Source organism: Meles meles, chromosome 18 (genome assembly GCF_922984935.1).
Source record: "Meles meles chromosome 18, mMelMel3.1 paternal haplotype, whole genome shotgun sequence".
NCBI lineage: Eukaryota > Metazoa > Chordata > Mammalia > Carnivora > Mustelidae > Meles > Meles meles.
Genome location: NC_060083.1, coordinates 8,811,691 through 8,833,704, shown reverse-complemented (window position 1 = coordinate 8,833,704; position 22,014 = coordinate 8,811,691). Strand labels below are relative to the sequence as shown.

Below are 22,014 nucleotides of genomic sequence, written 5' to 3'. Positions count from 1 at the left end.
GACGCTCTTCTCACTTTATGTTGTTAGCTCCTTTAGCCCATCAGATGGCCTTGTGAGGCCGGTACCGTGTTAATTGTTCCCATTATACAGATGGGGTCATGGACCCACGGAGAAGTGAGAGGAGCTCTTGCAAGTTACGTAGAACCTTCGGGTTCTAGATGAACCCACTCAGGCTCTTCCCAGTCCCTTCCCTATGTGGTCCCAATTTCTAGGACTCCACTGGGTCGAGTCAAAGAATGAAAAGCCATGTCCTTGAGGAGCCAGAGTAGAGTCACTAAAGAACATGGGTTTTCATGGTTTGAAAAAGTTGTGTTTTAAATACGCCGTAAACAGCCCTGGATTTTATTCGTAACTGAAAAATTCAGTGAGGGGCGCCTGGGTGGCTCAGTCGTTTAAGCATCTGCCTTCTGCTCAGGTCATGATCCTGGAGTTCCAGGATCAAGCCCCACATTGGGCTCCCAGCTCAAGGGGGAGGCTGCTTCTCCCTCTGCCTCTCACCCTGTTCATGCTCTCTCTCTCAAATAAATAAATAAAATCCTTTTAAAAAATTCAGTGAGAATACCTCTAATGCAATTCTTTTTTTTTTTTTTAAGCTTATCATTATTGCTATTTTTGTAAACTCTACACCCAGCGTGGGGCTCAGACTCAGGACCCTGAGTTCGAGAGCCACATGCTCTAGGACTGAGTGGCCCAGGCGCCCCCGTAATTCTTTTCAACAAATGTTTATGCATCTTTTGCAAGCCATGCCTGATCTGGACCCTGGAGTTGCAAAGTGAAATTAGTCAAAGCTTCGGCCTGCAGGAAGTTCATTGTCTAAGAGGAGAGACTAGCAGTGAAACTGACAACCAGCCCCCCCCCCCCTCCAAAGTGCTTGATGAGCTGCTGCCCTTGATGCTGCTGGTTTGTTTTTTTGGTTTTTTTTTTAAGAGAGCACAGAGGGAGAGGCAGAGAGAGAATCTTACGCAGGCTCCATGCTGAGCCCATTGCTGGGCAGGATCTCATCATCCTGAGCTCACTACCTGAGCTGAAACCGAGAGGTAGCCACTCAACCGACCAAGCCCCCCAGGTGCCCCGCCCTTGGTGCTTCTGTGTGGCAGGAATAGCAGAGAGCTTTGGGGTCAGGGAAGACTTCTGGGGTGAGATCACCCTTGGCTGAGTTTGGAAGAATGTTAAAATTAGCTCCGTGAGGCAGTGGGAATCGCTGGAGGGAGGGCTTGGAGATGGGAAGCAGCTTGATGTAGTGTCTCCAGGAGCCAGGTCCTTGCGGCTGGAGGGGAGAACCTTCAGAGAGAAGCCCGTGGGGCTCTGGGTTGAGCTGAATTTGCTTGGGTTGCTAGAAGTTCCAGGGAACCGCTGAATGCCCCTGCCTTCCAAACTTGCCTTCCTTTCTGGTCCTCGCAGACTCATCCTCTCTCTTGTTATTAGTTCCCCCAACCCCCCTTTTCTTTCTTGCTTGCCTTTTTTTTTTTTTAAAGTTTTGTTTAAGTAATCTCTGCATCCCACGTGGGGCTCAAACTCAAAATCCCAAGATTAAGAGTCAAGGGTTCTTCGACCGAGCCAATCAGGCGCCGGTTAGCCCCCTCTTCTAGGTCTCCCCTATCCTCTTCCTCTCTTCCCACAAAGGCCTCCTCTGTTCCCTCATCCTGCCCATCATTCTCTGTTCTCACCCTTCCCTTCAGACGACTCCTGAGCTCCCTCCCCCATGCAACACTGAGTCATTGAAATTAAACCTCCAGGCCACCATTTGGAGAGCACAACCACTTTATATGGTGTGAAGATCGCCAGGGTCCAGATTGTACGCACAGATGCAAAGTACGGGTAGCCTCTTGTGGAGTTTTTACCGGCATAAAATGTCGCGTCTCCGCCCTGCACGACCCTCGGGCCACCTAGCCTGGATGCTCCCCTCTCTTCCTTCCGTGCCTCCTACATGACTTGAAACACGTCTTTTTAACTGGACTCCTAGGGGTTGTCTCAGGCTGGTCTTTGTGAAGCCCTAAGACAAACCAGCTGTTCCACAGCCTAAGTCCCTCGGACTCAACTTTGTTCCTGGCCCGCAAACCATCCCATTTGTTTCTTCCTTCTTTCCTGCTTGCCCGCCTTCACGCGGGCGTTCTTGAAACATCTCTCCAACTCTTACCCGTTACCAAATCCTAGGCCAGGCACTGAGATCCAGAGATCAGGAAGATCTAGCCTCCCCCTGAAGGAGCACAGTGTCTAGGAGGGAGAAATGGCCCCGTGGACAAATAAGGACAGCAAAGTGTCCCTGGGAAGATGGGGGGATGGGTCAGCTCTGATAGAGGTGGGGCCTGGGGAGCTCTTCACGCACGGGTGAGCCTTGAACTGCTTCTGGAAAGCTAGGGAGGAGTTCTCTAGGCAGAGATCCACCCAAGCCAAGGCCCAAGGTCTGTACCAACATCACCTGTTGGATCTACAAAGACTTTGTGTTGAGAATTATTTCGTACCAGGTGAAAGGAGGAGGCGGGAAAGTGAGGATGGGGCCTGGGTATTTTGTGCCGCAGCGGGACGCCTGGCTGGCTCGGTTGGTTGGGCATCTGCCTTTGGCTCAGGTCATGATCCCAGGGTCCCAGGATCGAGATCCGAATGGGGGACTCCCATCTCCCTCTGCCTGCTGCTCCCCTTGCTTGTGCTCTCTCTCTCTTTCCCTCTCTGACAAATAAATAAATTAATCTTTTTAAAAAAAAGTTCTTGTGAAGGGAAGAAGCAAAGTGTGTGTGCATAAGGGGCATGCCCTTGAACAAGGGGAGGAAGAGAGGACAACAGTTCGTGTTTAATCCCAGGCATCCGTCTGTCTGTCTGTCTCTTGATAAACGGTATCTTCCTGTGGTAGTCTGGTGTCAGGGAGGCTATGGTTGTTGTTTTTAAGATTTTATTTATTTATTTGACAGAGATCACAAGTAGGCAGAGAGGCAGGCAGAGAGAGAGGGAAGCACGCTCCCTGCTGAGCAGAGAGCCCAATGCGGGACTCGATCCCAGGACCCTGAGATCATGACCTGAGCTGAAGGCAGAGGCTTTAACCTATTGAGCCATCCAGGTGCCCCTGTTTGTCTGTCTCTTGATAAACGGTATCTTCCTGCGGTATCATGTCAGGGGGGTTGTTTAAAGTAAAAGCTTTCACCTGATGAAGGAAAAGAAGGGTAGAGAAAAACCAAAACTATCACATTAAATGATCCGGCCCAAAGAGAAGTCCAGAGGAACTGAGAAACCCTGAGTCAAGTATTAAGCTTTCTACCTTCCTTCCTGGTGTGCCTGTTCAGCAGACGATGTCACACCTCTAACCAGACAAACCAGCCCCACCGAGCCGGGAGCTCAGGCAGCAGGATGGGTAGGCGGGTGGCTCCCGAATATTCTCGGGCCAGAGCCTCACAGGGCAACAGGTGTGTTCACTGAAGATCTCTTTAGCATCTAATAGCATTTTTCAGTTTAATTTTTAAAGATTTTATTTACTTATTTTCGAGAGGGAGCGAGCACAGAGGGAGAGAGAGAGGGAGAAGCAGACTTCCAGCTGACCAGAGAGCCCAATGTGGGGCTCGATCCCAGGACCCTGAGATCATGACCTGAGCCAAAGGCAGAGGCTTAACCCACTGAGCCAACCAGGAGCCCCTTCAGTTTAATTTTTGAATAAGTAGGACATTTGCTTGTTTCAAAAAGTATCAAGGGGAAGGGGCACCTGGGTGGCTTGGCGGGTTACGGGTCTGCCTTCCGCTCAGGTCATGATCCCGGGGTGCTGGAATCAATCTCCAAGCTGGGCTCCCTGCTCAGTGGGGAGAATGCTTCTCCCTCTCCCTCTGGGGCTAGTGCTCTCCTGCACTCTCTCTCAAATGAATTTTTTAAAAAAGTTTCAAAGGGAAGGGGAACATCACCCCCGTTCTGTCCCATCTCGTCCCCTTACCCAGTTAATCACTGTTACTAATTTTTTGCGTGCTCTTCCCAGTTTCTTGATGCATACATAAGCCCATAGGGACGTGAATTTTTATTCCCCCTCCCTTCCACAATGTTCCACACCACGTTTATCACGTTGGCCATTGTCTCTTGGAGACATTCTATGGGGATATATGCACGTCTATCTAGAGGATACATTTTTAGGACAGAACTTGCTGGATCAATGTCAAATTTCCGTTTCTGGGGTTTCCCCATATATATCCTCACCACCTCCCCTACTTTCCCTCAGCTTTGGCACTCGAGTGGGTTTTGAATCTTTCAGGGTTTGAGGTGAAAAGAGGTGAAAAAACGGTATACCCGCAGAAGTTTTAATTTGCATTTCTTTCACAAGCGTGACTGGCGAAATGTTTAAGGTCCATTTGCCTGTGTCTTTAGGAGCTCTCTCTCTCACCAAATGTGAATTATCCAGAATGTCAGAGCTCAGGGCTTCCCACGTGCTTTGGCAATGTCTCTGGAAGCTTTGAGAAAATAGATACCTTTATTGAAAAAATAGCCGCTTGGCATCCTTTGAAAATAAAAGAAGTACTATCTACAGGTCACCGCAGGACAATATGAAGAGGCTGCAGGACTCATTTGAGTCTTTGTGAATGTAACATTTTTAGTCCTATAATAAATACATTTTCCACGAATCCACCTGTATCCGGGCACCCCGCCCCCCTCCGCCGCCCTGCAAATAGCACCGATGGTCTTCTCTGGTCTTGAAAAGAGCATAAAGAAGTCCAGAAGTTAAGTGTTTTAAATCAGCCCTCCCTGGGTCCCAAATATTCCCTGTCGGCTGGGCCCCCTCCCCCAGGGGTCCCCAAATGCGCACCACTATGGGGTTTTGGGAAACAGCTAAGAGGCAAGGCCCCCCCCGGGGGGTGGTGGTGAGAAACCACGTATCTGAGAGAAGAGTTGGACGTTTTTGTTGTTTTTTAATCCCAAAATAAAGATGATGGGCCTGCGTGAACAGAAAACAGCTGTTGGCAAGTGACCCGCCCCCAGGTAAGACCCGCTCCGAGGCTCTTCGAGTGGCCCTCCTCGCCTAGCCCCAGCACCGTCCAGGGCGGGGTCGGCAGGACCTGGGGTTCAGCCTGTGCGGTGACAGTGGCGTCCCTGACAAGGGCAGCTGTTTCCCTCCCCACCTGTCCTCGCCCAGCCCAGCTGGGAATCCGCCCCCGGGGAGACTGGCCCAGCTGGTGCGGCCTCTAATGAGTGGTTGGATCGTGAGGAGGAGGTGGACCTGGGCTGGGAGGGAGGCGGGAGCCCCCAGGGCTTAATTGTGCCCACATAGTTCTCCACTGACTCAAGTCTCGGCCATGGGGCTCCCCCCTGACGCCCTGCCTGCTGGTGCATCCTTGAGAACCCCAGGACTCAAATTCTCGACCATTCCTTGAGGTTGGGGGAGACCTCTGGCTCTGTGTCCCCAGGATGACCCTTTTCCGTTACGTCCCCCAGAGATCCTGGACCACAGCCTCTGAAATCAGCTTCTCCCCAGTGAGGACCTTCCAGGCTGGTGACTTGGGGGTGGGAAGGCATATGCTGGCCCAACGGTGAGGGTCGTGGATGGTTGCTGAGATCACGGGCAAGGTGCTTTCGGCCCCCGAGCCGCCCCTTTTATTGGTTCCGCAGAGGCAGCTAGAGAGGCCCGGGTGGGAATTCTGACCTGGATGAGTCCTGCCGTTGGGCCCCCCTCCAGCCACAATGGAGCCCCACCTGGCGTCAGGCAGGTCACCCGTCAGATAGGGATGGCGCCTCGGGGCTGGTGACCCCACAGGAAGGAGGGGACCACCCAGCGTCCCACCTTGCTCAGTTCCAGCCCGGAGGAAGGGAGAGTATCTGCAGAAGATACCGGCCCCTCTGGGGCAGGGGCACAGCTGTTGCTTCTGAGGGGCGGAGGGCACCCCATTTTCTACCCTGGCCTGGAGCGTAGAGTGGGTGTTTGGGTCCTGAGCTCAGCTCAAGCCGCAGGGATCGTCAGCCCCCAGCCTCTCTGACCTGGCGGGAGCCGGCAGGCAGAGTGAGGGGTGAGGACGCCGTCCAGGCCGCCCGTCCCCGGGGGCCTCACCCCTCCCAGGTGCCCGCCCCCCGCACCCCAGTTCAGCCCAGGGCGGCGCTCAGGCCTGCTTCCTCACCAGCAGCACCCAGGGCAGGATGGCGGCCACCACGGCCACCACGGCGACAAGGGTGATGAGCAGCAGGGCCCGCGAGCGGCAGCAGAAGGCCCGGCCGGAGCTGGGGGCCGGGGAGGCCTCGGACAGCTCGGCCAGGCTGCGCCGCGGCAGCACGCTGTCCTGCTCCCCCAGCGGCATCCCGTGGCGGCTGATGACGAAGATCTGCGGCTCCCGGGCCAGGCCCGGCGGCAGGTCCAAGGGCAGCGGGGAACCCTGGCTCGGGGCCGGCCTCCACACCTGCTGGGCGGCGGCCAGGGGGTTCGTGTGGCCCAGGGCGTCGGGCGAGCCCACGGGCACGGCCAGGGTCTGCGAGCTGCGGTCCAGCACCGAGGGCCAGCGGGAGCTCTTCTTGCTGAGGAAGGTGACGTAGCGGCAGATCGGGCAGACGATGGTTCTCTGCACTTGGCCGTCCACGCGGGTGGAGAGCAGGTACTTGACCAGGCAGTCGTGGCAGAACACGTGGCCGCAGCTCAGCGTGCGGCTGGCGCCCTCCAGGTCGCGGAACTTCTCGTAGCACACGGGGCACTCGCTGCCGGAGCTGTCCTTGCTCTCCCCTTCCGACATGGCCACGTCGCGAGGGCCCTTCCCCTGCAGGAGACAAGGGCGGTGAGCCGCGGCCAGGCCGTTCCCTCCTTCCCAGGGCCTCCCGCACCTCCCGTCTCCTGCCTCCCTCTTTCCTTCTCTGTGGCTCCTCCGGGGGGCCTCCGTGATTTACACCAAGATGGGGGCCCCTGGGCCCAGGCCCCCTGGGAGGAGATGAGGAGGCGCTTCTGGAAGGGGGGTTGGGAGACCCATAAGGAGAAACCCCAGCCCCTCTGAGACTCTGGATCGAGGCACATGGAATGTGCTGCAGGTGTAGCCTGCCGGTACCCTCCCCTCAGCCGTGACAGGCACCGCTGGGTGAGGTCACCACCTCGCCTCTTCCTGCTTTGATGCCCGATGTGAAGGCAGGAGGACCCAGGTGTCTCCACCCACCCCACCCTGGGAAGCAGGCAGCTAAGCAGATGCTCCCCCAGACTCAGCCTGGTCTCCAGTGTGGGTCTGTTTGTTTGTTTATTTTGAGAGAGAGAGAGAGCACAAGAAGGGGAGGGTCAGAGGGAGAAGCAGACTCCCTGCTGAGCTGGGAGCCCGATGCGGGACTCAATGCAGGACTCGATCCTGGAACTCCAGAATCATGACCTGAGCTGGAGGCAGTCACTTAACCCACTGAGCCATCCAGGTGCCCTGGAGTAGTCATTTTCCAGGAGATTCTCCAATCCTCCTCTATCCTCCCCCCCACACTGACTCAGGGACTGGCTGGTCCATTGGATGGTATCCAGCCGTGGATCACATTCCTCTGTGCTAAGTGTGGCCATAAAGCAATGACTCCTTTGAAAACAAAGCTCAGAACTTACACATCCAAACGCCCGCTGGTCCTCTGTGCAGTCACGGCCGGGAGCTGTGGGCTCGGACCTCCACCTGCCACAGCTCGCTCATTCTTCAGATTCTTCCTGGGTGCCTAAGGCCGTGAGCGAACAACCTTCTGATTGACCTTGGTGAAGGCAGATTTTCATCCTTCGAGGAGATGTCTGGTGTGCCGGAAACAACCCAAGTCACTGGGAGCCAAGCCTGGTGAGAAAGTTGCTGGGTGAGTGTTAAACGTGATCGAAGAGCAAATGAGTGACCCCAAACATGTTCTCGGCTCTCGGCAAGGGCAGAATTGTTGGATTAAGTCCAACAGTTTCCCAAGGAGTTGACTTTGGGCAGACACTCGCAAGTGTCCTCACCGAAAAGTCCCCCATATCTGGGCGCGTGAGCGGCTCAGCCTCTGCAAAAATATGGAAAGATGGGGATAGGGGCCCTGGGGCCCTGGAGGCAACACCAAGAGCTTTTCAAGCTTTGGTCTCTGGGTGATCTGTGTGGCCCTGCAGGCTGGGGGTGGGGGTTTCAAGGATTCAGACTCTGGAAATGAGTTCAAATCCTAGATACACCCGTTATCGTTTGTATAACCTCAGGCAAATTATTTAACCTGAGCCTGTTCCCCACCTTATAGGTGGGGTTAATAAATCATTTTCCTCTCAGAGTTGTTCAGGGTATTTTTAAAAAGATTTTGTTACTTATTTGAGAGAGACAGTTAGCATGATCAGGGGGAGGGGCAGACAGAGAGGGAGACGGAGAAGCAGGCTCCCTGCTGAGTAGGGAGCCCGACACGGGGCTCTATCCCAAGACCCTGAGATCGCGACCTGAGCCAAAGGTGGGTGCTTAACCGACTGAGCCATCAGGGAGCCCTGGAGGTGTTCAGAGTATTAAATGAGCTAATTTTTTTTTAAAGATTTATTTATTTATTTGACAGAGAGAGAGATCATAAGTAGGCAGAGAGAGTGAGAGGGAAGCAGGCTCCCTGCCAAGCAGAGGGCCCGATGTGGGACTCGATCCCAGGACCCTGAGATCATGACCTGAGCCGAAGGCAGAGGCTTAAACCACTGAGCCACCCAGGCGCCCTAAATGAGCTAATTTAATTTAATTTAATGAAGAAAGAGTCTGGCACACAGTACATGCTCGACAAATGGTAGGTATCGCTGTTAAGACCAGCCGAAGCCTCTCCCCTCCTAGCATTTACCCTCCTCTCCCTCCCTCTCCTTCCCAGTTGTTCCTTATTATGTAGATAACTAAACACACACAAACACACACACCCCGATAGAGGGCAGCTCCCCTCGTATTAGAATAACTGTACAAGATGATGAAGATCTGTGGCTCCTGAGGCAGACTGGGCAAGAGTTCCAAGGAGAGATTAGGTAAGCGATGGGCAATAGATAACAATTAAGATGGTGATTCCAAGGTTTCTGTCATTTCTGTTTCATAACACCCTGGCAGGTGTCTCAGCTAAATGGGGATTTTCTCAAGGAGACCTTGATTCTCTTAAGCCAACGGCTAACATGTCCCCCTGCATTTCACAGTGCCCCACAGGCATATGGCAGCAATTCCACCCATCCATCCATCCATCCCTCCATCCACCCATCCATCCACCCATCCATCTGTCCATCCACCCATCCACCCATCCATCCTTCTATCCATCCATCCATCCATCCACCCGTCATCCATCCATCCGTCCATCCACCCATCCGTCCATCCATCCTTCCACCCGTCCGTCCGTCCATCCATCCATCCATCCATCCACCCGTCCATCCATCTGTCCATCCGTCCATCCATCTGTCCATCCGTCCATCCATCCATCCACCCATCCATCCATCCATCCTTCTATCCATCCATCCCTCCATCCACCCATCCATCCACCCATCCATCTGTCCATCCACCCATCCACCCATCCATCCATCCATCCTTCTATCCATCCATCCATCCATCCACCCGTCGTCCATCCATCCGTCCATCCACCCATCCGTCCATCCATCCTTCCACCCGTCCGTCCGTCCATCCATCCATCCTTCCATCCACCCGTCCATCCATCTGTCCATCCGTCCATCCATCTGTCCATCCGTCCATCCATCCATCCACCCATCCATCCATCCATCCTTCTATCCATCCATCCCTCCATCCACCCATCCATCCACCCATCCATCTGTCCATACACCCATCCACCCATCCATCCATCCATCCTTCTATCCATCCATCCATCCATCCACCCGTCGTCCATCCATCCGTCCATCCACCCATCCGTCCATCCATCCTTCCACCCGTCCGTCCGTCCATCCATCCATCCTTCCATCCACCCGTCCATCCATCTGTCCATCCGTCCATCCATCTGTCCATCCGTCCATCCATCCATCCACCCATCCATCCACCCATCCATCCACCCATCCGTCCATCCACCCATCCATCCATCCATCCTTCCATCCATCCATCCATCCATTCATCCATCCTTCCACCCGTCCGTCCATTCATCCATCCATCCATCCACCCGTCTGTCCGTCCGTCCATCCGGCCATCTGTCCATCCACCCACTCATCTATCCATCCATCCATCATCCATCCATCCAACCATACATCCCTCCACCCACCCTTTCATCTGCCCATCCATCCAGTTATTCAACAAATAGTTATTGAGCTCCTGCTGTGTACTAGCTACTAAGCTTTGGCATTAGAGACAAGCAGCTTTAGAGCCTAGTGGACATGCGTGACTGTTTTTGAAAAAGACATTTTGGGGGCGCCTGGGTGGCTCAGTGGGTTAAAGCCTCTGCCTTCAGCTCAGGTCATGATCCCAGGGTTCTGGAATCGAGCCCCGCATCGGGCTCTCTGCTCTGTGGACAGCCTGCTGCCCTCTCTCTCTCTCTCTCTGCCTGCCTCTCTGCCTACTTGTGATCTCTGTCTGTCAAATAAATAAATAAAATCTTAAAAAAAAAAAGAAAAAGACATTTTGTTTTAAAAAGGAGGAATGGTGGTTAGTAGCTGAAGTCTTTTGGGTAATTGAGAAATAGGTATCAAGGTAGATAAGAGAATTAAAGCAGATAGTTAGCAGAATGCTAGGGGAAGGAAGGACTTTGGAGGACATTTAGTTAAATCTAGTTTTATAGGGGAGCAGACCCACCAGGTCCAGAGAAGACTTGATTGAGATCACCTGGGAGGGTGACAGAGCGGGAGACAGCAGAGAGAGAGCGGGAGAGAGATTTCATCGGTGATGTAGAGAATATTAGAAGAGTTGTGAGTAGCTATTCAGCTGACTCAGGGAACACTACCCTCCTTGGGATGAGCAGGGGAGGGGGGAGCAGAGCCTCTAATTCCGGAGGTGGAAGAAAAGTAAAAGGGATCCAGACACGCAGAGGACATCTCAGGTCCCTCCTGGTGGCCTCCCTGGGCAATCCTTTCTTCCTCCTGTGCTTTGGGAGCAGCATGTCACTCATGCCTGGACAGTGTCACCCGCCCGCGCCTTCCACTCACCTCCCTCTCTCGCCTCCCTTTCTCGGGCTTTCCCTGCCCTCTCCCTCCTCGTGTTCCTCTCTTTCTCTTGATTCCATTTCGTCCTTGATCCTTGAGATCTTCTCATGGGCCGGCCTCTGTCTGGGGTGCTGGCGTGAGGGCAGCAGGAGAAACGCAAGGAACGTGCTCGAGCTTGGGCTCACTCTAGGTCAGTGACAACATGGACATTATGTGCTGAAAGGCACGCCCCCACTGGCGCCTTGGGAAACTGGGAGAGGAGGCCTGGAAAGCCTTCCTAGCTGAGGTGGGACCAGAGTCGAGCTAATAGTAAATGATTATAACAGCAACCATTTATTGAACACTAATTATGTGGTTGGCATCCTTCCTCATGAAATCCTGACAACAACTCCGGCAGGTAGATGTTATCCCCATTTTACAGATGAGGGAACTGAGGCTCGGGGCTTAAGTAATTGTACAAAGCTGCACGGCTGGGACAGGGGAGACACAGGGAGCTAGGGACCGCCGTCTCTGGTGAGGGTTTGGATGTGTCTCCGTGGAGGGCGTTCCAGACCTTGGTCACTGAGAGCAGGATGTTGGAATAGGAGATCCCAGCCCCCATACCTGTGCGGAAACACCGATTCGACAAGCATCCATGGGGGAAAATACCTTATAGGAGCTCCAGGATCCAACTAGATATGTTAACTATGTACAGCTTGCCTTGTGAAGGGGTTTACACATGTATATAAAAAAAGGACTACGTGCAACTTGCTCACCTTGGTCGGGTCCATTTTCCGAGTGACACTAAACAGGGTTGTGACTACAGCCACTTGGGAGGCAGGGGGACGACCAGGCTGGCCCAAGGTGACCTCATGAAATGCCCAGCGCCCCCCCCACGCCAAGCAGCAGCCCACTGTGAGGACTGGTTGGGGGGTATCCGCAACCCAGGCGGTTCCCCCCTCACCCCCTGGGGGGACAGTGAGCCCCACGGGGCAGGGACACTTCTAGGCAGCTGGGCTTCCCTCCTGGATTCCCAAAGCAAGGCCCTATAGTTTCGGCTGTGACCACTCCCCTAGACACACACACACACACACACGCACACACCCTGTGCCACTCGGGTTTCAGTCCAGAACCTCGCCAAACGCTGGCGGGATCCCGCTCCTTCCCCGCCCCCAGCCAGGCCCCCAGACTCACTTTGGCTGGGACCAGGGAGAGAAGCATCCACCCGGCCGCGGCGTCCTCCGCGGAGCAGGTCTGAACCGCCCACGGGTGCTGGGCAGACAGCACGTCTTCCTGCTGCTGTCACCGCGACAGCCGCCGCCGAGGCATTTCCTAATGACTGAGCTGGTCGGGAGGACAGCGAAGGGAAGTGAATGTCGCCCAACCCGTTTGAGGGCCGGAGGCTCTCGGCGTTGCCCAGGGGTTTGGCGGCTGCTGGAGTCAGGTGATCTTGATGGGGGATGTTCAGAGGGGAGACCCCGGTGTGAGAGGGAGCCCAGGGATCGGTCTCCCAGTGGAGGCAGTGACCCAGGACCCCTCTGACGGAGGCTCCCCGCAGGTGGGCCTCCGCATTCCAACAATAAGAAAGCTATCCTCACCGTCCTTAACCCTCCGGGACTCATTTCAGGGATCCTCCCCCCACACCCCTGCTCCCCTGCCATGCCCAGGGGGAGGGGTCACATCAGCCTCAGCGAGGCTACGGCACCCAACGTCGCATACCAATATTTGGGTGCTGTGTTCGCGTGCATTTGCCATTCATCGAACACCCAGAGGGGCTCAGAGCTCCCAAAGACCAAACACCATGGGGATAAAGAGTGGGGCCGAGTTAAACCAATGAATTAGAAACACAGACCTGCCTGGAAAGAAATCCCTGGCATTATGGGATATGGGGTAAGCTTCCAAACAGTCTGTAAAATATGATCCTACCTATGGAAATTACACAGTCTTTTGCAAGAGAAAAATCTGGAATAAGACACATCAAACTGGTAGGTCTCTCTGGTGGGACTTTCTAACTTAGGCGTTTCTGTGATATTTGAATTTTCACCCTGGATGTGTGCGTCTTTATTTTTTTGAAAGATTTTATTTGAGAGAGAAAGAGATAGAGTGCCCAAGCAGGTGGGAGGGGACAGAGGGAGAGGGGGAAGCAGGCCCCCCGCTGAGGGGCTCCATCCCAGGACCCTGAGATCTTGACCTGAGCCCAAAGCAGACGCTTAACCCGCTGAGCCACCTAGGAGCCCCTGTGTGCTTCTTTGTGATCAGAAAAAAAATAATCAAGAATAAGGCAGGAACAAAGAGGAGGACGGCGGTGGGGGCGATGAGAAATCATTTGAGGGATTCCCCGCCCAGTTTTCTCAGGACTGGAGGGCCAGTTCTCAAGAAGTTTGGTTTCTTCTGAAAAAAGGAGCTTCCTGATCCAAGGCACAGTCAGGCCTGAGTGTGACTCAGTAGGGTGCCCCAGGGTGACCCCTCTTTGACTTGTCCAGTCATGGCCTGGCTCCGGGGGCACCCTGAGGCTGGCTGGGGAGGGCAGTCAAGGTGGTGCACCCCGCCACCTCACCCAGGGACACGGGCACGGCTGAGTGCCAACCATGACAGTCTCTCATGTCTTACCCAGGAGCTGAAGAGGAGGAGTTCCAGGCGGTCCCAGATTTAACAGATGGAAATGCAGACTCCCCGGGGTGGGGTGTGTGTGTGTATTTCAGATAAATAACAAAGACTTCGAGTATAAGCGTGCTCCGTCCAGTAATGGGGACTGACTTATACTAAAAAATGATTCGTGCTTTATCTAAAACCCAAATTGCGCTGGACATTCTAGATAGTTCATTCTGCCCCTCCAGTCTCAAGAGGGCTCCCCGGATTTCTCTCTCTTTCCATCAGCACTTCGAGGAGCCGTTCAGTAGCTTGGCTCATGACTCTGCTTAGGGCTTTTGGGGCTTCCCAAAAAGGGGACCCAAATACGTGTCCTCCATACCCTGGGTGTCCCTGGGGGAGGGGACTGACCCAGGCTGGGCTGTCTTCTAGACTAATGTGATATGACCCTGGGGTCACGTTTAGTTCCCGGATCTCTTCCACCCGGCCTGCCATGAAGCTTGGCTTTGAAAATCACTTTGAATGTGTAGATATTTATGACCGTAGTCTGTCATGGTTTTGTGTTCCAAAACAAGAATTCAACTTTAAAAATTCCATACAGCTATGTATGCATAAATGTGTACACGCACGCACTGCACACGCACACACACGCGCGCGCACACACACACACACACACACGCCCGGGAGAGTAAATGTATCAACCAGAGAAACCTTAGCTCTACTTTGTTAGGTTGGCTCCAGCTGTCTTGCCCGGAGAGCATGGGACATAGGACTGTTAAGTGTTGAGGGGGAGGGGGGAATTAGCCATCAGGAAAGGCTGAGATCACAGGTGCGTGAACCACAAGTATCTACACTGTAGGGTTTGATAGCAGGACCTCTGGGAAGTAAAGACCACTCCCTCCACGAGCATTCACGCTTGCTCTGGGTCCACTTAGAGAGCATGTGCTGTGTACCTTTGGGTAAGTTACTTAATCCCTTGGTGCCTCAGTTGCTTCATCTGAAAAACGGAGATAATAGTACGGATTCTGTAGGATTGCGGCGATTCAGTGAATGGGGGCAAGTGATGTGCCTGGAACCACGCCTCTTGTATGTTACCTCCCACTGGTATCACTGGCATCGTCCTGGCAAAAGGAGAAGCCTGAAGAGGGGTGAGACGACGTGAAGACTTCCTACTTCAAGGGGCCTGGGCAATCCGGTCCTGCCAGTCTCGCCACCCCAGTTTATAGTGTCCTGTCCTTCTTAGCAGAGAGGACAAATGCAGGCCAAATGCTGGAAGGCTAGTTTTCAGCTCAGGGAGGGATGGGACCAGTGGGCTCCACTCTGGTCAGGCCACACTGGAGGGTTGTGTCTAAGTCTGGGGCCACACTTGGGGGGGGTGCTGGGGGACTGAAACGTGTTCCTGGGAAGAGCCCCGCTGGATGGGGGGATGGTTCTGGAGACCACGGTGGCCCCATGAATGACTGGAGGTATAGTTCTTGCAGGAGATGAATGGCTGGTCCAGGACAGAGGGTCTCCAGGGGCAGAATCACCTGGGGAACTGATAAAAGATACAGATTCCAAGGCCCTTCCTTGAGAAGTAGCAGGTCTTGGGAGGGGCCTAGGAAAATAGTCTATAATTAATTTTTTAAAAAGATTTTAATTATTTATTTGACAGAGAGAGAGACACAGCGAGAGAGGGAACACAAGCAGGGGGAGTGGGAGAGGGGGAAGGCTTCCTGCTGAGCAGGGAGCCCGATGCGGGACTCGATCCCAGGACCCTGGGTTCATGACCTGAGCCGAAGGCAGAGGCTTAACCAGCTGGGCCACCCAACCCCAATAGTCTATGGTAATTTTTAAATTGGGTGGATAGGGGCGCCTGGGTGGCTCAGCCATTAGGCAGCCTTCAGCTCAGGTCATGGTCCCAGGGTCCTGGGATCGAGTCCCGCATCGGGCTCCCTGCTTAGCGGGAAGCCTGTTTCTCCCTCTCTCATTCCACTTACTTGTGTTCCCTCTCTTGCTGTTCTCTCCCTGTCAAAATAAATAAAATCTTTAAAAAAATAAATTGGATGGATAAATGAGTGCATAGATAGAACGTACGGATAGTGCATGCTAATGGCGGGATCTGGGTATTGCGTGTACGGGTTCTCGTAAAACACCTTAAACTTTGCCGTACATTTGGAAATTGTCGTAATAATTGCTGAAAAAAGTATTTAATTTCTTGAGTAAGTAATACATTCAGATGATTTTAAACGTGTGAGGGGCCTGTGTGGCTCAGTCAGTTAAAGCATCGACACTTGGTTTCAGTCTGGGTCATGATCTCATGGGTCTTGGGATCAAGCCCCACGTCAGGCTCCACGCTCAGTGGGGGTCTGCCTGAAGATTCTCTTCCTCCGCCCATCCCACCCCCCGCTTGCTTGCTCCCTCTTGCACTCCCTGTCTCTCTAGAATAAATAAATACATCTTTAAAAAATTTAAAAACAAAAAGGAAAGAACAAGTTTAAATTCCTGCCGTAGAGATTCCCTCCCCTCCTTTTTCCTTTCCCGACTGCCCATGTTCTGCGTATCCCGAAAGGTAACCACTAAGTTGTACCCATTAGAGTGGCTGTTTTAAAAAACAAAACAAAACAGAAAACCCAGAGGATAACCAGTGTTGTCGAGAATGTGGAGAAATTCAAACCTTTCCGCCCTGCTGGCGGGGGTACGTAAAGTGGGGCAGTCACTGCGGAAAACATTATGATGGTTTCTCAAAAAACTAAATGTGGACTTACCATGGGAGCCAGCAATCCCACCTGCGGGTCTATATCCCCAAATAACTGAAAGCAGGGACTCAAACAGATGTTTGCACACCTGTGTTTAGAGTTCACAAGAGGGGCGACTGGGTGGCTCAGTGGGTTAGAGCCTTTGCCTTCTGCTCGGGTCATGATATCAGGGTCCTGGGATCGAGCCCTGCATCAGGCTCTCTGCTCAGTGGGGAGCCTGCTTCCTCCTCTCTCTCTGCCTGTCTCTCTGCCTGCCTCTCTGCCAACTTGTGATCTCTCTGTCAAATAAATAAATAAATAAATAAATAAATAAATAAAATCTTTAGAGTTCACAAGAGCTGGAAGGTGAAACCCACCCGTATCCCCCAGCAGGTGAGTGGTTATACACAGAGTGATACATACATGAAATACGGTATCTCCCCATCCCTCCTTCCCACCCCCGCTCTGAGGACTTCCGTGGCTCCTCACTGCCCTCCGTGCAAAGCCCGCACTCAGCCAGCCCACAAGGCCCGCACTGCCTTTCTCCTTGGCTGTCTCATACCATGCTTCGTGGCCACGAGGCAGCTTCCAGTTCAGATCCCTTGAAGGCCTTGGGCTTTGGGGGCTCTGTGATTTTTTTCAGGCTTTTTTTCCTTCCCAGGGTGAACGTCTTTCTCCTTCATCACCTGCCGCTCCCACCTGCATCTCTCTCTTTTAAGACCTTGAAGGAGGGGGTGGTGGCTCCTCTCTGTAGCCCAGGGGCCTCGTAATCTTCAAGCCCAATAAATCAACGTTTGTTAATGAATAAATTCACTTTCACAAGCCTAGCTCAAGGGCGTGGGGCTGGGGGCTGGGGTGGTGTTCCGGGCAAGGTCGGGAAACACGGTTGTAACACTTCTGCTCAACACTCCTTTGGAATCCACACAGAAGTCCCCTCCTCAAAGTATGATGGGCTGAGAGCCTCCCTTCTGGCTGGAGATAGGTGACTGAGCCCCCACCACAGGGGGTCAGAGCCTCACTTTAGCCACTGTTTGCCAATGCTGTCTTTGAAAAAGCATGGTCTCGAGCAGGTTCTGCAGGCAGTGAGTCTGGAAAGGGGAGGGAAGATGGTCCTGGGATGAGGGAAGAAGGCTTCGCTACCCAGCATATTGTCCTCAGTGATTTTTGCTGTACCAGAGTGCCCCATGGACAGCCGTTTACTTGATTTGTCTTGAAAAAAGAGAATCACATTTTTAAAAAGATTTTATTTATTTGTCAGAGAGAGAGAGAGAGGGAGTACAAGCAGGGGGTAGTGACAGGCAGAGGAAAAGGGAGAAGCAGGCTCCCCACTGAGCAAGGAGTGCTATGTGGGGCTTTCGCCCAGGACCCTGGGATCAAGACCTCAGCAGAAGGCAGACACTTAACCCACTGAGCCACCCAGGTGCCCCTAGAATCACATTTTAAACTTAAATATTGACTCTTGCTTGCCTCCTAAGCACCCATACCTCTGAAATCACACTTCTGACACTCTACATTTTTTCTTTTTTCTTTTTGAAAAAAAGTTTTTTTGTTTTGTTTTTTAAGTAATTTCTACACCCAGCATGGGGCTCAAACTCATGACCCAAAGGTCCAGAGTCGAACACTCCACGGACTGAGACAGTGTGTGTGGGGGGGACCCCACAAGTTTCTCCTTGCACACCGCCTGAGGTCATGCATATAGATACTGATGCCCTGAGACGGGGCCGGGGAATGAGGGATGGTGGCCTGGCGGGCGGGAGGGGCAGGGCAGAAGGAGACAGAGGCCTGAGATCTCCGAGCAGGAAAGAGGCCGCCTCAGGATGAGCCGAAGGCTGGGTTTAAATGCTTGAGAGCCCTTTGGCCCGGAAGCCACAGAATAGGATCAACGCAAAGAATCCTGAGAGGAGACACATTGGACGGGAGGATGAAACTGGCAAGGACAGGGGCGCGGGGTGAGAGGTGCCTGCGGAGGAGAAGCAGGGGTGGGGCAGCGGACGAGCGAGCAGGAAGGCTGGGAGGCTGGCCCCAGAGGGCTGCGCCTGCACACGAGGCTGTGCACCTGCCGGGCACCTGGTCTGCGAGCGCTCCCTCGCCCTTGCCTCTCGCAGATGTGAAACTGACACAGCTGCCTTGCGGGGCGCAGACCGCAGGTGCGCAGGCGCTCTGGGACAGGTGCGGGAAGGGCGTCCTAAGTGGAAGAGAAATCTCTCCCCACTTCCTGGGGGCGGTGGCAGGAGAAAGAGAGCTCAAAGGGAGACTTTGATGGAGGATCTGCTGAGCCTTCGCGCTTTACCTCGGAGCTTAAAAGCCTCCCTGAGAGTTGAGAGTCCTCAGGGCTTGAGAAAGGTAAGGTCAGAGTCAGGGACAGAGTCGGGAGTGAAAAAACTTTACATTTTTTTCTGATTATAAAAAAAAACAAAACTTACCATTGGGGGAAAAATGTAGAAAATTCATAAAAGCACGAAGAAGAAAAACATGAAGAAGAAAACCATAAACTCAACTCCACGTCTCCAGGGAGCGCCCATTGTTTTGGTGTTTGTTCTTCCAGCCTATTTGTATGTAATAATATATTTACCATATATGGTGATGTTGAAATAATGATGTATTACATATAATATGTGATTATTATAAGATAATAAGTGGGATCGCATTGTATACGTTTAGGACCTCATTTTCTTTGGTGGTTACCTTGTGGTCCCCAATAAACAGTCTTTTATGTCCTCTTTTTTTTCTTTTCTTTTTTTTTAAGAGAGGAAGGGAAGGGTGGAGGGACAGAAGGAGAGGGAGAGAGAGAATCTTAAGTAGACTCCACACCCAGTATGGAGCCTCAGGCGGGGCTTGAACTCACCACCCTGAGATCATGACCTGAGAGGAAATCAAAAGTTGGATGCTTGACTGATTGATTGAGTCATTTTTAATAGATGTAGTCATTTATTTAATTTATTGATTGACATTTAAGGTGTTTTCAATTTCCCTTACTATAAAAAATTTCAAATTTTTCTTTCTCTCTCTCTTTTAAAATCTTTTTTAAAGGTTTTATTTATTTATTTGGCAGAGAGAGAGAGAGAGAGATCACAAGTAGGTAGAGAGGCAGGCAGAGAGAGAGGGGGAAGCAGGCTCCCTGCTGAGCAGAGAGCCTGATGCAGGGCTCCATCCCAGGACCCTGAGATCATGACCTGAGCCAAGGGCAGAAGCTTAACCCACTGAGCTACCCAGACACCCCTCTTTTTCTTTTAAAGATTTTTTCTTTTCTTTTCAAGATTTTTCTTTTAAATATTTATTTATTTGAGAGGGAGAGTGTGTGTGCGTGAGCAGGGGTGGGGCAGAGGTAGAGGGAATGGGGAAGCAGACTCCCCAGTGGGTGTGGAGCCCATCACCAGGGCTCGATCCCACCACTCTAAGATCATGACCTGAGCCGAAACCAGGAGTGGTCGCTTGACAGACTGAGCCAGTCAGGTGCCCCAGGCAGTGTTTTTATTGTAAAATCTTGGTATTGTTTCATTAAAATAATTATTTGAAGTGGAATTGATGAGTCAAAGTATAATACAATTTTAAAAAATATTTTATTTATTTATTTGACAGAGAGATCACAAGTAGGCAGAGAGGTAGGCGGGGTGGGGTGGGGGGAAGCAGGCTCTCCACTGAACAGAGAGCCAAGATGTGGGGCTCCATCCCAGAACCCTGAGATCATGACCTAAGCTGAAGGCAGAGGCTTAACCCACTGAGCCACCCAGGCACCCCAGTATAATATAATTTTTAAACACTTGTGATAAATATTGTCAAATTTCATTCTTAAATGTACCATTTAGACTCCCTCCGGCAGCATATAGAATTGCCTTGTCACTCTCACTCACCTTGTTTTGCCTGCTATAAACTTATCTTTACCAAACAAAGAAAAATCTTGAAATTTTCCACCTCTCTGTTGCCATTGTCAACATCCTACCTCAAGCCACTATCAGTAACTTGTTCAGAACCCTGCAAAATAGCCTCTTCATTTTCCTTCCTGCTTCCCCTGCCCTCCCTCACCTAGCTCCACGTGGTCTTTGTTCCACAGAATAGTCCAAATTATCCTTTTTTTTTTTTTAAAGTAGGCTTCATGCCCAACATGGAGCTCTGAACCCATGACCCTGAGATCAAGACCTAAGGCAAGATCAAGAGTCAGATGCTCAACTAAGCCAACCCCCCATACCCCTGAAATTATCCTTTAAAAAATGTGTACCCGTTGACTTTTGGTTCTGATCAAGACAGAATGACTTGTATCAGACCAGAATTCCTTTAGAGAACGATGTAAAAATTAGATCACATGCATAAGCACCCGCACTCACCCACACTGACACACACAGTTGTTTTAGGACTTCAGAGAGTAGCCAATGTGGACAGAACTTAAGTAATCAGGATCCTGTAGAGAAAGAAAACACTTTGAGGTGAGGGACATCGTCTCTACTACTTTTCTTTTCTTTTTTTTTTTTTTAAAGATTTTATTTATTTATTTGACAGAGAGAGAGAGAGATCACAAGTAGGCAGAGAAGCAGGCAGAGAGAGAGGAGGAAGCAGGCTCCCTGCTGAGCAGAGAGCCCGATGCGGGGCTCGATCCCAGGACCCTGAGATCATGACCTGAGCTGAGGGCAGCAGCCCAATCCACTGAGCCACCCAGGCACCCCTCTACTGCTTTTCTTAAAGAAATTCCTTAAGGAATTTGCTGATTTGCTTGGGAGGCATCACGGCTGAGCAGAAAATGGTGGTCTAAAGTCTTGGCATTATCACAGTGCTCAAAATTTGGAGTTCAGGAACTGGCAAGAAGAAGAATCTGGTTGACACCCTGGGGTTTCAGTTAGGATGCATGCAGGGCTATGACCTAGAAGTAAGGACAATCCAGACATCGGCCAGTCCATACAGAGCCTAGAAGTCTCAATCCTGATTGGATCAAATGATTTGACCCTACTCTAACTGCCTGAAAAAAATGCCAACCAGAAATGTACATCTCTTCTGAAAAAATAACACCATTCAGAGCCTTTGCAATTTTTCATTCTACCCAGCATCCAGCATTTAACAAAAACTAACAGAAACACTAGAAGATAAGACTATATAAACAAAAACCAAGGGAAAAAATAAGACAGTAGAGGCAGACCCGAAGGAGAAAAAGTTAGTATTATTGTACATGGACTCTGATGTATTCAAGAAAGTAGAAGATTAACTAGAAATGGTTAAAAAATTTTTTAAAGGTTTTGGTATTCCCATTTATATGTATGTATGTATGTATTTTGAGAAAGAGAGAGGCAGGGGGCGAGAGAATCCCAAGCAGTTTCCATGCCCAGTGTGGTGCCCACCATGGGACCCAAACTTACCACCCTGAGACCATGGCCTGAGCCGGAATCAAGAGTCAGACATTCAACCGACTGAACCACTGAGATGCACCCAAAAATTTTGTCTTAATCTGAGTATAGTTGGCACAAAATGCTACATTAATTTCAGGTGTACAGCATAATGACTCAACTTCTCTATATGGTATGCTACTCAGCACAAGTGTAGCTACCACCTGTCACCATACAATGTTGTTACAATGTCATTGACTATTTATTTCCTATGCTATCCTTTTTATTCTCATGACTTATTCACTCCATAACCAGAAGCCTGGACCTCCCACCCCCTTCACCCATTTTGCCCATTCTCCTACCCCTACGAGCAATTTTTAAATTGAATGGAAAACTGAATGGAAATTCTAAAACTGAGATATACAATTACTGAAATTAA

At 51.6% G+C, this 22,014-nt stretch overlaps 1 protein-coding gene across 1 annotated transcript; it reads right to left on the bottom strand.

Annotated features, from left to right (window-relative positions):
- Window positions 1-6,056: 6,056 nt before the first annotated feature.
- RNF222 (ring finger protein 222) lies at window positions 6,057-7,638 on the bottom strand. The gene is made up of 2 exons (XM_045983951.1): window positions 7,508-7,638; window positions 6,057-6,701 (listed from the first exon to the last, which is right to left on the bottom strand). Exon 2 carries the CDS (start codon window positions 6,675-6,677, stop codon window positions 6,057-6,059), a length of 621 nt encoding a protein of 206 aa, XP_045839907.1. The 5' UTR covers window positions 6,678-6,701; window positions 7,508-7,638.
- Window positions 7,639-22,014: the final 14,376 nt, after the last annotated feature.

Bases quoted from the DNA above. Each gene is read 5' to 3' on its own strand.
- RNF222 (XM_045983951.1), bottom strand. From the start codon at position 6,677: ATGTCGGAAGGGGAGAGCAAGGACAGCTCCGGCAGCGAGTGCCCCGTG.